Source organism: Acanthisitta chloris, unplaced genomic scaffold (assembly GCF_000695815.1).
Source record: "Acanthisitta chloris isolate BGI_N310 unplaced genomic scaffold, ASM69581v1 scaffold5068, whole genome shotgun sequence".
NCBI lineage: Eukaryota > Metazoa > Chordata > Aves > Passeriformes > Acanthisittidae > Acanthisitta > Acanthisitta chloris.
Window position 1 is genome coordinate 889 of NW_008686324.1, and position 15,629 is coordinate 16,517.

The 15,629-nt window shown below is 48.5% G+C and overlaps 1 protein-coding gene across 1 annotated transcript in view; it reads right to left on the minus strand.

Annotated features, from left to right (window-relative positions):
* Nucleotides 1-2,805: 2,805 nt before the first annotated feature.
* The window catches only part of LOC103807342 (histone-lysine N-methyltransferase EHMT1-like), a gene marked incomplete at its 5' end in the record, with an annotated part of 32,445 nt that continues 19,621 nt past the window's right edge, over nucleotides 2,806-15,629 (minus strand). The window contains 5 exons of the mRNA XM_009080069.1: nucleotides 2,806-3,064; nucleotides 3,984-4,159; nucleotides 6,488-6,566; nucleotides 11,601-11,687; nucleotides 14,267-14,382. Coding sequence (XP_009078317.1) covers nucleotides 2,881-3,064; nucleotides 3,984-4,159; nucleotides 6,488-6,566; nucleotides 11,601-11,687; nucleotides 14,267-14,382 — 642 coding nt within the window. The remainder of the gene's footprint in view (nucleotides 3,065-3,983; nucleotides 4,160-6,487; nucleotides 6,567-11,600; nucleotides 11,688-14,266; nucleotides 14,383-15,629) is intronic.

Below are 15,629 nucleotides of genomic sequence, written 5' to 3' on the forward strand. Positions count from 1 at the left end.
AGGCAGCTCAGAGCCCCCAGAGCTTGGGATGAGCTCAGCATGGCACAGGGTGCCAGCACTGCCCACCCAGCAGCTCCCAGACTGTCACCCCAAAGGATTATAGATCAACATTATGATTCAATTAGAAATTTAAAATACAACCCAACCCAACCCCTCCCCCCAGAATGAAAAGCAAATTGGGTATTTTTCTTGGCAGGAGTGAGGTTTTTTGCCCCTTTTCATTGCCAGTCCCACAGCTGAGCAGCTCAGCCCCATCCTGCTCCATCCTCACCTGCCCCAGCAGCCAAAAGGATTATAAATCATGATTATTATTACATTATAAATATAAAAACCAACTCCAAATCCCCCAGAATTCAAAGCAAATTGGGTATTTTTGTTAGATGGACTGGGGGTTTTTTTGCCTCCTTCATTTTCCATCCCAACCTGCCCCAAGCAGCCAAAGGGATTGTAAGTGATTATTATCAAATTATAAATTTTAAAACCCCAAACCCCCAGAATAAAAAATAAATCAGGCATTTTTGTTTGCAGGATTGGGATTTTTGCTCAGTCTCATTCTGCTCCACCCCCACCTGCCCCGTGGGGTTTTTGCCCCTTTTCTTGCCAGTCCCACAGCTGAGTAGCTCAGCCCCATCCTGCTCCATCCTCACCTGCCCCAGCAGCCAAAAGGATTATAAATCATGATTATTATTACATTATAAATATAAAAACCAACTCCAAATCCCCCAGAATTCAAAGCAAATTGGGTATTTTTGTTAGATGGACTGGGGGTTTTTTTGCCTCCTTCATTTTCCATCCCAACCTGCCCCAAGCAGCCAAAGGGATTGTAAGTGATTATTATCAAATTATAAATTTTAAAACCCCAAACCCCCAGAATAAAAAATAAATCAGGCATTTTTGTTTGCAGGATTGGGATTTTTGCTCAGTCTCATTCTGCTCCACCCCCACCTGCCCCCAGCAGCCAAAGGACTTATAAATCTTCATTATTATGACATTATAAATGTAAAAACTAACCCCAAACCCTCCAGAATTAAAAGCAAATAGGTTCTTTTTCTTGGCAGGAGTGGTTTTTTTGCCTTAATTTTGCCTTAATTTTCAATCCCACAGCTGAGCAGCTCAGCCCCATCCTGCTCCATCCCCAGCAGCCAAAAAAAAAAAGAGCCCAACTCCTTTTAAAGCACTTTTTTTTTCCTTTTTTTATTGATTTCATTGAAAACAGAACAAGAAAATGATCAGAGCCAAAAGGCTGCTCCTTTAAAACTGTCCAAAACATTAACAGAAAAAAAAATAATAATAATAATAACCATGATGGCATTATGAATGTTCTAGAAGAGATGAACAAAAAAAAAAAAAAACAAACAAACTTGTTACTGCACTAATTACAGTATTTAAAGATATATGCCAAAAAAAAAAGACAAATTAAGATAATGACCTGCCCAGCCACCACACAAAAGGTGATGGCAAATTTATTCACACTACAATACTAACAATTTAAAAAAAGTTTTTTTTCCTGCATTTTTTTTATACTAAAATCACTTTGTTCTTTTTATACAATTGATAAGTTTATATTCACGTGGTGAGCAAAAAATCACACCAGAATCAGCACCGTTTTTGTTTTGTGGTTTCTCTTTTTTTGTTGTAGTTTTGTGTGGTTTTTTGGTGGGGTTTTTTTTTTTTTTTTTTTTTGGGGGTTTTTATGTCCTTTTTTTTTTTTTTCTTCCTTTTTTAGGTTTTAATGCTTTGTCCCCAATGTCTCAATAATGGTAAAAAATAAATCAGTTCATTGAAAGCTCATAGCATGTGGCTTAAAAATCAATTGAAGGTGCCCAGGGTTGAGCAAAGTGATGGGAAGAGACGAGCTGGTGGCATCTGGGATCTTCTCACCGTGACACATCCTGTCTGCTGTCCACCCCAGCCAGCCAAGGTTCTCTATGATGTAGGTATCAGTCACTTTAGCTTTAAAATCAAGGAATAAATCTCGATTTTCTTAAGGGATTAGTGTCTTGTAAAATCCTCTTCAACCTTCTCCTCTCTGAAAGCACTAATGGGACAGGAAAATCCTTCAAGGAGGAGCCCAACACTGAGCCAGTAACGTGGGTGAGAGCTGGTTTGTCAGGGAGAAAAGGCCAGGAGGGAGCACAGGGATGGGAAGGACTGTGGGTTTCTCCTCATCAGATGAGACAGAAGCCAAAAGCTTGGAAAGAAGGAGGGTTAGAAAAGCCCTGTTGCTCCTGGGGAAAGGCTCCACCACAAGGTCCTGTGAGATGGGGGAGGAATTCACCAGTAAAAAAAAAAACAAAAAAACCACAACCAACCGAAAAAACCAAACAAAGCAACAAAAACCAACCAGCAGAACCTGCCCTGGGGCTGTGCCAAGCAAGCCCAGAGCCAGCACCTCCTGCTCCCTCCCCACTCCCCTCTGGCTGCTAGGAACAAAGTCCCATCAAGTAGTCAAAGTTTATCCCAAGTGAACTGGAGATGACTTGGCGTGAGAGATCCGTTCGGGGACCAGCGCTCGGAGGACAGGAGCTCTCCCTTGGCTCTGACAACACTGACTTAAGAGCTGGAGGCCAGGGCAGCCTGCATGGAACAAAACTGGCAACAGCCACCCCTCCACACACAGCTGGGCTAACCAGCAGCTTTCCAGGCCCAGGGAGAGAGGAGAACATCATCACAGAGACAGGATTTGCTTGGACCTATTCCTCAAAGTAACAGTCGGTGGCACAGCCCTAAGCGTCACGAACTCTTCTTGGCTTTCCTTGAGTGGGTTTTTTTTCGGGGTTTTTTTTTTTCCTCTTTTTTTTTTTTTTCCTCTTTAATGGAAATTCAGACAGTATGTGAATCTATAGGGTTAAAAGAAGTCAGTCTCTGGGGAGCAGAGCCTCAAAAGGGGCCTGCTGCCGTGGCAGAGCTGGTGTCGGGGAGCCCGTTCTCCTGCGTGTCCTGGGCCGAGGTGCTCGCCTGCCGCTGGGCCAGCGCCGAGCTCGAGTGTTTGCACTTGGGTGAACCACACTGACAGCTGAAGTATTTGCCTTTGATGTCCCAGAACCTGTCTCCATAGTCAAAGCTGCAAGAGAGGGACACAGACAGGGTCACTTCACAGCAGCAGCAGGAGCAAAAGGGATGTTAAGAGTGGAGCATCAGGGACAGCAATGCTCAGAGCTGCCACAGCCTCAGAGAATCACATGCTGGTTTAGATTGGAAGGACCTTAAAGCCCATCTCATTCCACCCCCTGCCATGGGCAGGGACACCTTCCACTAGATCAGGTCAGTCCAACCTGTCCAACCTGGCCTGGAACACTCCCAGGGATGGAGCAGCCACAGCTTCTCTGGGCAACCTGTGCCAGTGTCTCAGCACCCTCATTGTAAAAGATTTCTTACTTCTATCTAATCCAATCCAATCTAATCTAATCTAATCTAACCTAACCCTGCCCTGCCCTCAGTCAGTTTGAAGCCATTCCCTCTTGGTCCTCCCTTGTCCCAAGTCCCTCTGCAGCTCTCTTGGAGCCCCTTGAGGCACTGGAAGGTGCTCTAAAGTCTCCCCGAAGCTTTCTCTTCTCCAGACTGAACACCCCCAGCTCTCCCAGCCTGGCTCCAGAGCACAGGTGTTCCAGCCCTCAGAGCATCTCTGTGGCCTCCTCTGGACTTGCTCCAGCAGCTCCATGTACTTGCTGTGCTGGGCCCCAGAGCTGGAGGCAGCACTGCAGGTGAGGTCTCACCTGAGCAGAGCAGAGGGGCAGAATCCCCCACCCTGTGGGGATGAGTCCAGGGCACAAGTGGCTTTCATGGCTATGAGTGCACATGGCCAGAGCATGTTGAGCCTGGAGGTTTGCAAAGCTTCAGGGGATGGAGAGCACCTGTAGGATCCCTGAGGGACCGTGGGGACACAGGCCATGGAGTAAAAGGATGGAATGAACCAGTTTGGGAGCAGCAGAGCTTTCACCCCTCTGCACTGTGTCCTCCCCCAGCCCAGGGGCTGCACCCACCCAATTTCTTCTCCAGCTTCTATATGCCTCGTGCTGAAGAAGGCAATCCTGGGGAAGCGAAGGTCCTGATGTGACATGAAGACTCGCACTGGGATGAGGTTTGGCTCGCAGAGGTGGTTGATAAAGCGGCTGATGTTGCCATAGAAACGGGCATCTATGCAGTACACCTCTCCATCCTGCAGGAGAAATGGCACCTGGCATTACAGGAGGTTTGGGATCATCACTGCTACTTGTGTAAATAAAACAAATCATCAAACTATTAACTGTTCCTCTGGAGGGCTTCACTCAGAACAGCCAGGGCAGGACACTCGCTGTGGGTTTAAAAGGACTGAAAACACACCCAAACACACTTTTACATGCAATAAAACCCTGAAAAGAGACTTTTCAGCACAGCACTGTGCCCCCACAAGCCCAAAGACCAGTTCAAACACTCATGACACTGCCTGGCACACCAGTTCTCCCAGCCCTGCCCTGCCCAAGCACCAGTTTGTCAGAGTGGGATTGATGCTGGGTAACAGCTACTGGATAGGGGAACAGGCATCTGTTCTGTCCTCTAATTGAACATGACAACTAGGAAACACAAAGCCAGAGCCTGGAGAAAACACAGGTTTTTGCAGATAAGAGTGAAAGTGAGAACACAGAAATTCCCTTTGCAGAGCCCAGAGAACAGTAATACTTTGTTTTCTTTGAAAATAAAAGAACCCCCCTCAGGGCTTTTTTTATTCCAGCAGAGAATGACTGTGCAAAGCAGAGACTTTAATTACAGCAGCTAATTTCAGTTGCAAAGAGGCCAAAAGCAAAAAGATCCATTAGTGGTGCTCAGAGCCCCTTTTGGGCACACACCTCCCAATCGTTAATGGCTGAGCTGTGCCAGGTCACACCACAGTGGCTGCAGGGCCCAGGGAAAACATCCCAACACCTGAACAGGCATCACCCCACGTGCTGCTGTACCACACACAGTGTGACCAGCTCTGATTTCATAAATAGTTCCCATCACTCCCTCAAATTCATCCATGGAAATGCCATAGTGGGAGAGGACATCACCCACTACCACAGGCAGTGACCTGCACACAGAACAATCCATCTTGCACATGGCCATGAGGGACAACTCAAGGAACAAGGACAATAGAGAGGACAACCCAATCACTCTGTTTCAGGACAGCACAAGCCCATTCAGGCCATTCCAGGACCCCAAGGCCCCTCCAGGGTTGGGGTTCACATCCTTAGTGATCTTCTATCACTCTGGAGGTCACAGGACCCTGCTGGCTCCTCTGCCCAGCCTGATGGGCACATTCTAACCATCCCTCAGTGACTTGGTGCCTGGTTTTCTACTGATGCTCCACCTAGGTCTCCCTCCTTGCTTCCCTGAAGGCTCCCCAAGAGCCAGCACAGAGGTTCTCCCTCAAGGCAGACAGCCAGGGCTAAGCTACAGGCAAGGCAAGGCAAGGCCTAGGTGGGCTCTTGCTCATAAATTCACAAACCAGGTTGAAGTCCCTGCTGCTTTCCAACTTCTTAACTACAGTCTGACCCCACTGTTTTCAGAGCAACTACCAGACCCATTGCTAGTCTCCGTTCAGCTGCTGATTGTGTCTTGCTTTAAAAAATAAAAGGGAAAAAAAACCAAAGCAAAGCTGCTTTGTCACAAGCTGATGACAGAAACAAGACTGAGAGTGTTTTACAGCCTTCCTTGGAAACCACCCCACTCCTCTGAGTCCCCAGCTCACCCTTCTCCTCCTTTCTCAAGGGGAGTCTGAAGTTGGAGCCTTGCATAAAAGTTTTAGATTGCACTTTTTAAAGTGAGATTTCTGCTCTGAGAGCCCTCAGAGCCGTGCAGGGGAACAACCAGCAGAACCAGCCTCAAGCCCCTGCCAGAGTATCTGATGGAGCCTTTTACAAGAGAACAGGGTTTGCTGGGGATTTTTTCGGAGAATATGGAGTTGGAAGGGACCCACAAGGATCACCAGTCCAATCCCTGCCCTGCCCAGGACACCCTAACAACCCACCCTGTGCCTGAGAGCATTGACCAAACACTCCTGGAGCTCTGTCAGCCTTGGGGCTGTGACCACTGCCCTGGGGAGCTGTTCAGTGCCCAAACACCCTCTGGGGGAAGAACCATTTTCTAATAGTTCATTTTTCAGTCTTCCAGCTCATCTTTCAGTGAAGAACTTACAGAGCTGCCAATCTACACACCTGCACACACACACCTGAGTCCCAAACACTGAACCACTCACCTCAGGATGCTCCAAGGAGTTTGACAAGTGTGTGTGACCACACAGAGTGGGGTGGGCAGCACGTGCCATGGTGCCCAGTGCTGCTGGGCCCTGCTGCCCTTTTAACCAGCTCTGAGTCTTACCTCGACTATATTTCAACTAAAACTCTGTGAGTGTGCTCTCTGCAGCCTCTCAGATCATGCTGTACATCAAGATGGAGGTAAATATTCTCTTGGCTCCTTTGGAGGGGCAAGACCTTGGGTTTGTCTCGTTGGACACCTCTGGATACAGTACCTTGTTGTCAAGGTCGAAGAGGTAAGAGTCCTCTTCACGGACATCTGCCTCGGAGTCGGATATCAGCTCCCCAACGTACCTGAGGACAAACAGCAGAGGCAGAAATAAGATGCTCATGCAATCACAAGCTGTTTAAACAGCTTTCTGGGACGAGGGAAGGAAAGGGATACAGCCCACCCTTAGTGCTGGTCAGCTCTGAGCCACCCAGACAAACAGAGCTCTGCCAGCTTACGGCAGCTAAAACTGGCTCCAAGCTGTCCTTTCAGGGCAACACTTTTGATATTGAAATGGAGTCTTACATCCAACAGAACAGGCATTTTCCTGAGGACTATGTTTCCTTCTGCAAATCTCTTTGTTGGCCAAGAGCAAGACATTAATCCAATTCTCCTGAAGTTCCTGGTCAGACTCAAGCCCTGGCTCTGCCACACACCACTGCAGTGCTTGTGCTGTTCACATCCCAGAGCAAGGTGTTTGTGGCAGCCCTGCCTGTAGTTTCCAGAGTATTTTGACCCAGTACATAGGCTACACACCTGAAAAGGTTTTGGTTTAAAAGTCTTAGATCTCAGCTAACCTGGCAGGATCACTGGAAGGATCTGGGCCTCTTTCTCAATCCTTCTTGAACCAAAAAAAATCTGAGCTGTGATCCCAGTGACAACCACCTTGGTGTAAAACCAGGTGCAAGGCAGGAACAAGCAGATCCTTCAAAAAGCATGAAGCAGGTGCTGCTTGCTCTGGGTTTGCTGAGAAGGACTAAATACACACTCCACATTTCACATCCAAATTGGTGCTGCGTTTGATGCAAACCCCTTCTTTGCAGAAGTCCCTGCTGCACTGGTGTTCCTGCATCTGTCTCCCCATCTCCATCTTAAAACAGTTTTGGACTGTTAAGGTTCAACATTTCTTGCCCTCAACTGCTCATAGTCACAGAATAATCAGAGTTAAGGGATCCACAGGGATCCTCAGTCCAGCTCCTGTCCAACACTGCACCCTGTGCCTGAGAGCATTGGCCAAACACTCCTGGAGCTCTGTCAGCCTTGGGGCTGTGCCCACTGCCCTGGGGAGCTGTTCAGTGCCCAAACACCTCTGGGGGAAGAACCTTTTCCTAATACCCAGCCTACCCCTCCCCTGACACAGCTTCAGACCATTCCCTCAGGTCCTGTCACTAGCTGCCAGAGAGAAGAGGTTGGTGCTGCCCCTTCACTTCCTTCTGTGAGGTCTCCCCTCAGCCTCCTCTTCTCCAGCGAGTCAGAGACACAGAGGGGAGGCACTGAGGGAGGATATAAGAAAGAAGCAACAGCACAGCAGGTTTTCAAGTGTTCCAGGCCAGGTTGGATGGGGCTTGGCACAACCAGGCCTAGCAGAAGGTGTCCCTGCCCATGGCAGGGGGTGGAACTAAAGATGGGATTTAAAGGTCCTTCCAACCCAAACCACTCTGTGTTCCTATGATTTTGGGATGTAAGTCATTCAGCCTGCAGTGCAACACTAACTATAAACAAAGGATTCACAATATGAATAAATACTCTTCACAGCATCAGCAAAGACTTCCCTGACCAGCAGCTGCACTCACATTCCTCTGCAGCTCCAAGGCAGTTTCCAAGTGTTAACCAATTGCCTCCATTCCCCCTGTGGCTCAAGGCAGCATTTAACTCCAGGGCTGGGGAAGAGGAGAGCCATGAAACATGAACCTGGTGAGGATTTGGCTGCAGCTCCCAAATGTGAGTGCCGTGGCCAAGCTGCCCTGGCAGCACGGGAGGCTCCTGTGTGCCCTGGCTGCAGCTCCTTATTTATGAAGCACTCCCGTAAGGCTGCAGCATTACTGGAAATCACAGGCTCCTTGGTGACCTAAAACCATGGCCAGAGAGGGAGAGAAATTGCTGTGGCATGGCCCAGCAGCCAAGAACAGCTGAATAATGCTGCATGGAGAGGCTTTGCTCAGGGACAGGCACTGCAGGTTTACAACTCCACTAAACAAAACACCACAATCTGATTACAAACTGCTGGTTTGATGCTCCTTTAAAGGCTATTCCTGTAACTCACTTCCTTTCCAAGACTGCTTAGAGATACAAATGGTTCCCTGGTTTTCAGGTCCGAAGTTATGGAAGGTTGTGCAAGAGGCACCCAAAAAAGAACAGGAGCATCAGCCCCTTCATTTAAGAACTGCTGTGGTCAATCCAATGTCTTTCTTCCCAGCAAGATGTTCCATGGCCTTCACTGCTAAATCAGGTTGGATTTGATGATCTTAGAGGTCTTTTTCAACCTTAATGATGCTATGATCAGAGCACACTCCATGCAAAAATCAAGAGCAACAAGAAGTCCCTAGCACAGGCTCCAGTGTTTTCCATGGAATGTGGGAGATAAGACATCTGGCTTTTTTGGCTGAAGGTCTGGCTACAATACCTGGCATGATGCAGATGGGATCTTCCTAAAGCATCATGGATGTGCACCAAAAAGAACAGACCAGATCCTCACAAACCTCTGCTTTCTGCATCCCACTAATTCCCAGCCTCTCCAACAAAAGCCAGAACCAGCTGTGCCACTTCCAGAACGAGCAGTTCCACCACCTGACAACCATGGGTGAGCAGAGCAGATTCAACACAGCCCAGTTTCTCCAGGAGGATGCTGTGGGAGATGGTATCAAACACTTTCCTGAAGTCTAGGCAGACACATCCACAGCCTTTCCCTTATCTCTATCATAGAAGGAGATCAGGTTGGTCAGGCAGGACCTGCCTTCCCTAAACCCACGTTGGTTGGGGTCTGATGGGTCTGGAGCTTCTGAGACCTGGGGAACCCTGGACATGACAGCAGGAGGGATAGGGGCTGGTACAACCTCACTCCCAGCTGCCAAACTGCTCCCTGCTGTGGGTTGCCAGAGGCACAGTCTGCAACAGGAAAGGGAAACCATTTCTGGAGTGGTCACAGAGAAAAGTTCAAAGGTATCTGAAGTATGGAGCAGGCTAAAAAGCAGCATGTGAGTAAGGAAGGCATTTACACACAGAAACAGTCAGGACCAACCCTAAAAGCATTGTGAGAACTATCCAGAACTGCCTCCCATGCAGGCATACATGAAAGATTATGAAATAAAAGTCATCCTTACACCAATACAATTATCCTTTCAAAGGAGAGTGATAACCACTGTACAAAGTGACTACTCAGGGCTCCAATCCAGATGTTTAACACAAAATGCTCTTCCAAAAGAGCCACTCCTGGGAGCTGATGTGTGCAGGCAGCCCTGAGCACCACTGGCACTGGAGCTGCTTTGCCAGAGAAAAGGAGAAGAGGAAACCAAGTCTACAGGTTGATCATGAAGAATCAGAGGAAGGACACCCATGCAGCTGGCTCCAGGCCTGGGAGTTGGTGTGTAAATAGCTAGTGAGTGAGCAGGTACATATGTGAATGATGGAAACAAGCACAACCAGGATTGTGCATGGGCAAGACATTAATTCGCTCAGCTATTTAGTATGCAGCTCATTTAGATAATGAAGATAGCGCCTAGCGCTGAAACAGTGTCAGCAGCTCCTGGCAAGGGTGGAGGGGAGAGCTAGGCTGTGGTATCTGCACCCATCAGCTCCCATGTGCCCTACAATGCCTGTGTTCATCACACCCTGTGCTGCCTGTTCACTGCCTGCTCCTCTTGTGTCTTAGCATTCCAGCAGGATTTGGTAAAGGCAGTGCCTTTTTGCTTAGGGAGCAGTTTACTCACAGGCTCTGGCTTGTCTCTGGGCACTGACCCAGGAAACTGGGACCTGTGGTACTCACAGAAAGCTCTGCCTGAAGACAGACCTGAGACACTCCCCACAAACAGCAGGTTTTGGCTTTCTCTAAAAAAACATATTAGCATCTGGCAGCTTCTAACACAGAAGAAACACTTGGCCAATTCACTGGACATTTATCTTGTCCTTTATTTTCTCCTTTAAATACTGCAATAATCTTCCTCAATCTCCCACCCCAACTCCATAAAACATCAATAACCAGTTCTAAAACCCCCTCAGCACCTATTTCCATGATGGGCACACATCCAACCTTATTCAGAAGGTCTTAACTCACTGTGGTATTGCAATGAAGAAAATACTTAATATTTGTTTAATAATGTACATATACCACTTGAAAGCCTAAACCCATGGGGTCTGATGGCAAGTTTTTCACTTGACACAAAGCTGAACATTTTTATTCCTAAGTACTTTATTGAGTCAGGGCCAAAACATGTGCTTAACACCAAGTGCTTCACTGTTTTGCTGAATCAGACTAAAGCCAGAGCTGTGACACTGGAAAACCTCTGGAGAAGTCAGGATTGAAACAGAAAAAGATCACACATTAAGAGTTGTTCCAAACTAACTTAGAATCATAGAATGCTAAAGGGTTGGAATGGACCTCAGAGATCATCCAACCCCAGAGCAGGTTGCTCAAGGCTTTAGCCAACCTGGCTGTGAACACTGCCAGGGTTGGGGCAGCCACAGCTTCCCTGGGCAACCTGGGACAGTGTCTCACCACCCTCACAGGGAAAACTTCTTCTTGATATCTAATCTAAATTTCCCTCTTTCAGTTTATCCCCATTCTTCCTTGTCCTGTCCCTGCAGTTCCTACCCAAGAGTCCCTCTGCAGCTTCCCTGGAGCCCCTTCAGCTCCTGGCAGGTTGCTCTGAGGTCTCCACACAACCTTCTCTTCCCCAGGCTGAACAGCCCCAACTCTCTCAGCCTGTCCTTGTAGGGAAGGTGCTGTAGTGCTCTGATCAGCTTTGTGGCCTCCTCTGGACTTGCTCCAACAGTTCCATGCCTTGGCCTGCAGTGTCCCATATCCACAGTGACATGAATTGAGCACATCTGCAGCACAACCCAAATGCATTTTTCCCCCCTTGCTTGTGCTCCAGAGGGTTAAGAGCTGAGCACTGATTCCCAGAGAGACAGAGAGGTGTGGAGAAAGCTCCATGCCATGAGGATAAGGACAGACAGAGCAGGAAGTGGAGCTAGGAACCCTCTGACTGAGTGCAGCAGCTCGGCTCCATGCCAATGTGATCTTCGTGAAAACCTCTCCTTAAAGAGGAGCAAAGCATCCCTGCCCTCGGGAAGTGATGGGATTGGGAAGTGATGGCTTTGCTAATGAAAGCTGAAGCACTTACTCGCACACAAAGGTTCCCAGTGGAATGTCCTGCATCGTTCGCACTCCCCAGCCCATCTTTTGTGTCCGATAGAGCTGCAATCGAGTCCTGCAAAAGAGGGAAGGGAGCCACTCAGCAAGACCAGCAATTTTCATCAAGGAAAAAGCCAGCACCCTTCAGCACCTCACACTCACACACGGGTTTAATATTCACTTCCCATTCCCCACACTGGCATCGCTCTGGGGATGCTCCACTCCCACTCCGAGCTGTGGGCAGCTCCTGGGATGGAAACTGCCTGGGGACAAGGGACAGGCACTGTCCAGCTCCTTCTCCCTGCCCAGGTGCACTCTGCAAGGTGCACACTTAGGGCCAGGGGAAGAGGTGACAGCGTTTGATGCTCTGTGTGGTTATGCTGCTGCTGATTTTACATGTAGGATGTCATATCCCACCACCAGCATTTCTTTCCCCTTCCACACACACCTCCTGCACCCAGGGGAAGGCAGGGAAGGTGGGAGGGGACTGAAGGCAGCATAGCTCTGCAGGGAGGGCTGAGGGGGAAGGCAGGGAGCTTCTGGGGACTTAAGAACACCTTGAGCTAAGTGCTCTGACCCCTTTGCCCTCTGCTGAGGCCAGTGCATTTAGCAATTCCATCATATCCAGCTGCCTGGCTGAAAGACAAGGAAGAAACGCTGCAACTTGAAACTTCTTGGTGTAATAGCTGCTCTGTGGAATTTTACTGATGGAGTTTATAGGCAGAGAAACAATCCTGTAAGTCATTCTGCCTCCTGCACAGCCAGAACTTGAGTTAAGTGCAGGATGAATGGTCTCCAGGGCTAGGGAAGGCTTCTCTATCCCTGAGGGAACCAAACCCCACTCTCAGCAACGCTGTTATCGGAATAAAGTGAAATCTGATGCTCACCTTAACTTCACCCTGTTGCTTTTTCCAGTCCTTCTCTTCCCCCCACCCATTCCCTCCTGCACTGCCAGCTCAATCCAAGGGCTCTGCATTTTCTCCTGTTTCCTCACAGCTCTTGGAGCCTCCACCAGGGCAAACCATGACCTCAGGAGAGTGATCATGGTAGCATAGTGTGTTAAGAGGTTGGAATGGAGCTTAGAGATCATCCAGCCCCAACCCCCTGCCCTGGGCAGGGACACCTCCCACCAGAGCAGGTTGCTCAAAGCCTTTAGCCAACCTGGCTGTGAACACTGCCAGGGTTGGGGCAGCCACAGCCTCCCTGGACAACCTGGGACAGTGTCTCACCACCCTCACTGGGAAAAACTTCCTCCTAAAGTCTAATCTAAATTTCTCCTCTTCCAATTCATCCCCACTACTCCATGTCCTGTCCCTGCAGTTCCTAACACAGAGTCCCTCTGCAGCTCCCTGGAGCCCCTTCAGCTCCTGGCAGGTTGCTCTGAGGTTCCCAGAGAAACTCTCTCAGAGAAACTGGGTATAACACTGGGGTTTGAGCTTGGGGAAGCTCTCCCATGTTTTGCTTCACCCAGCACAGCAGAGCAGAGCCCAGCTCAGGTTCAGGCTGGGGCTGACCCCAGCAGCAGCAGGACCACAGCTCCGACCTCAGCCTGCCAGCTGAGCTGGGCCAGCCTGCCAGATGGATACGTGTGCGCTGCCAGGCAGAGCTAATTTGGAGCAAATCTGATAAAGGAAGCACTGAAAATGGAGCAGCAGCACCCATGTGGCAGCTGCAGCCCAAAGGCAGGAGCCTTCCTTGCTGCCTCCCCAGGGAATGCAGGCACAGCTCTGCCCAGCACCTGCCCTACCGCCAGCTCCCCGGCAGTGCTGCTCCCTCCAGCTCATGGATGAGCTTTCCAGCCCTTCCCATCCTTCAGCAAAACACTTCAGCAAGGCAAAAATGCAAAAGCAACAGCTCTAGCTGTGCAGCTCCTAAGTAAACACCCACAGAGGCACCAGAGCTCAGGAGCTTGGCAGGGAAAACCAGAGAGAGGTAAAGTTCTGTGGAAACACATTGAGTTTTTTCTTTACTTATTTTTAACATTGCAAAATGTCATTGAAACTACAAAGCTTGCAAAAAAAAGTTGTGTCAGCACTACAAAACATTTGCAGAAGTCTTTTTTTTCCCAGTGGGATTCCTTTGAAATTACTGCAATGGCAAACTTAGCCAGAGCAGAGGTCCAAAACACTGACATATTTAGCCAGGCACCAAATCCCAATGGCCTAACATGCAGAACTGAGGTCAACAGGTATTCAGGTATCCAGTTTAGGGGAGTCATGCCAATAACTTGGAAATTTTCAGTCACATTTGCCTGTATTTCTATTCTAGACTGCTAACTTAAAAGATCTTCTAAATTAAGGCTCTGCAGTTCTGCTGCTCTCATGTTCCTCACAGACTTCCACCTCAGATGTCACACCTAGGCTGCACACCCACAAGCCACTTCTGTGTTTTATGGTCAGTTCCCACCTGATGGTGACACAGGCAGGGTGCAAACATTAAATGAGATATTAACTGAGCTCATCAACCCACTGCTGCTTCATTCCCACCAGCAGCACACAGCTACTTGTGTGGTAGCACCTGCCCCAGCTTCTGTCTCATCTTGGCAAGTCCTTGGGTTTGTGGGTTTATGGGTGAGCTGAGACTGGAGAAGCAGAAAGCTCAAGAGTTTGGTGTTGGTCTTGCCAAGATAAGCTGAGCTTGGATCCTCCTTCTCACCTGAGCCCATTCTGCACCACCCTGTTCCTGCAGGTTCTCCAGCACGAGCACGCGTGGTTGCACTCGAAGATCAAGGGTGGCTCAGCCATGTTGAACTCAGGCAGGAGTCGACCATCCTGAAAGAGAGAGACAGCCAAGACTGGCTTAACTATCTGTTCCTGTGACTGCTCCAAACCACAGGCAGAAATTCTCCCAAGTGTAAAAACAGGCCAGAGAACCCCAAGGTGGAGTTGTGCCCCAACCTCCCCCAGAAGCAGCGACAGACCTCAGCTCCTGTGGTGCTTTGCTCCACCCTGACAGCAGCACAGTCACCACTGTCACCCACAGCTAATAGACAGCAAGAGTCTGTCTAGATTTTTGCTGCCTGGCATCACCCTATGCACCACCAAAAACGCATCTCACAGTGCTGTGCAGAAAACACTGTGCAGCATCGTCATCGTTATCATTTCACACTGCTGGAGGGAGAAGTGGCTGCTTAGTCTGTCTCTGGAATAAAGCCTACACTTCCAAAATCCAAGGCCAATACATCCAAATCATCTGAACCACATCACCTCCCCCAAATAACACTCCCAAAAAATTCAATTCTTTACTAGCATTAAGGATTACTTACTAACATCTAGGATTAAGGAAGTGATAGATGCACTTCATCATGTTTAACAAATTTGGCTTTTAAGGCTTGAAAGATGTAATCACCTATTAACATGTAAATAAAATGGCTACAAAGCAAAGAAAGATGCCAACATTCCCCCTGGGAGAAACCTGCAGAGATTCACAGAACTTCTGATCTCAACAGCACCTGCCCAAATATTAACCTCAAAATCTCCCTGGAGGGTTGAGGCACATTTACCCAAAACAAACTCAGCTTCTGGCAATGTGCCAGTGAAAACATCTTTACTTTGCCTTCATCCAGAAGGGTCACAATAAATAAAAACAGGCAAAAAAACCCCACTCTCTACTGCCTTTGTTTACATATTACAGCACTTTCCATGCTGCTCTGAAATGGAAGCTGATTTCATGCATGGATTATTAAATGCTCCCTATCACATGGGTGCAATTAATGGCTCAGTTGGCATGACAGTAACACAAATAACACAAGAAAAAGTGCCCTGAGCACACATTTTGTATTGCCACATACATCTTGGGGCTGAGACTACAACTTCAGGCATTTGAACTCAAGAAAGGAGTTAGAATCATAGAATCATGGAATGCTTTGGGTTGGAAGGGACATTAAAGCTCACCTCATTCCACCCCCTGAAGAGCAGGGACACCTTCCACTGGACCAGGTTGTTCCAACCTGACCTTGAATTGGGCAAGGAACTGTTTGAAAGGTACATTATAAACCCTGAATTAGGCAAAGTTCAGC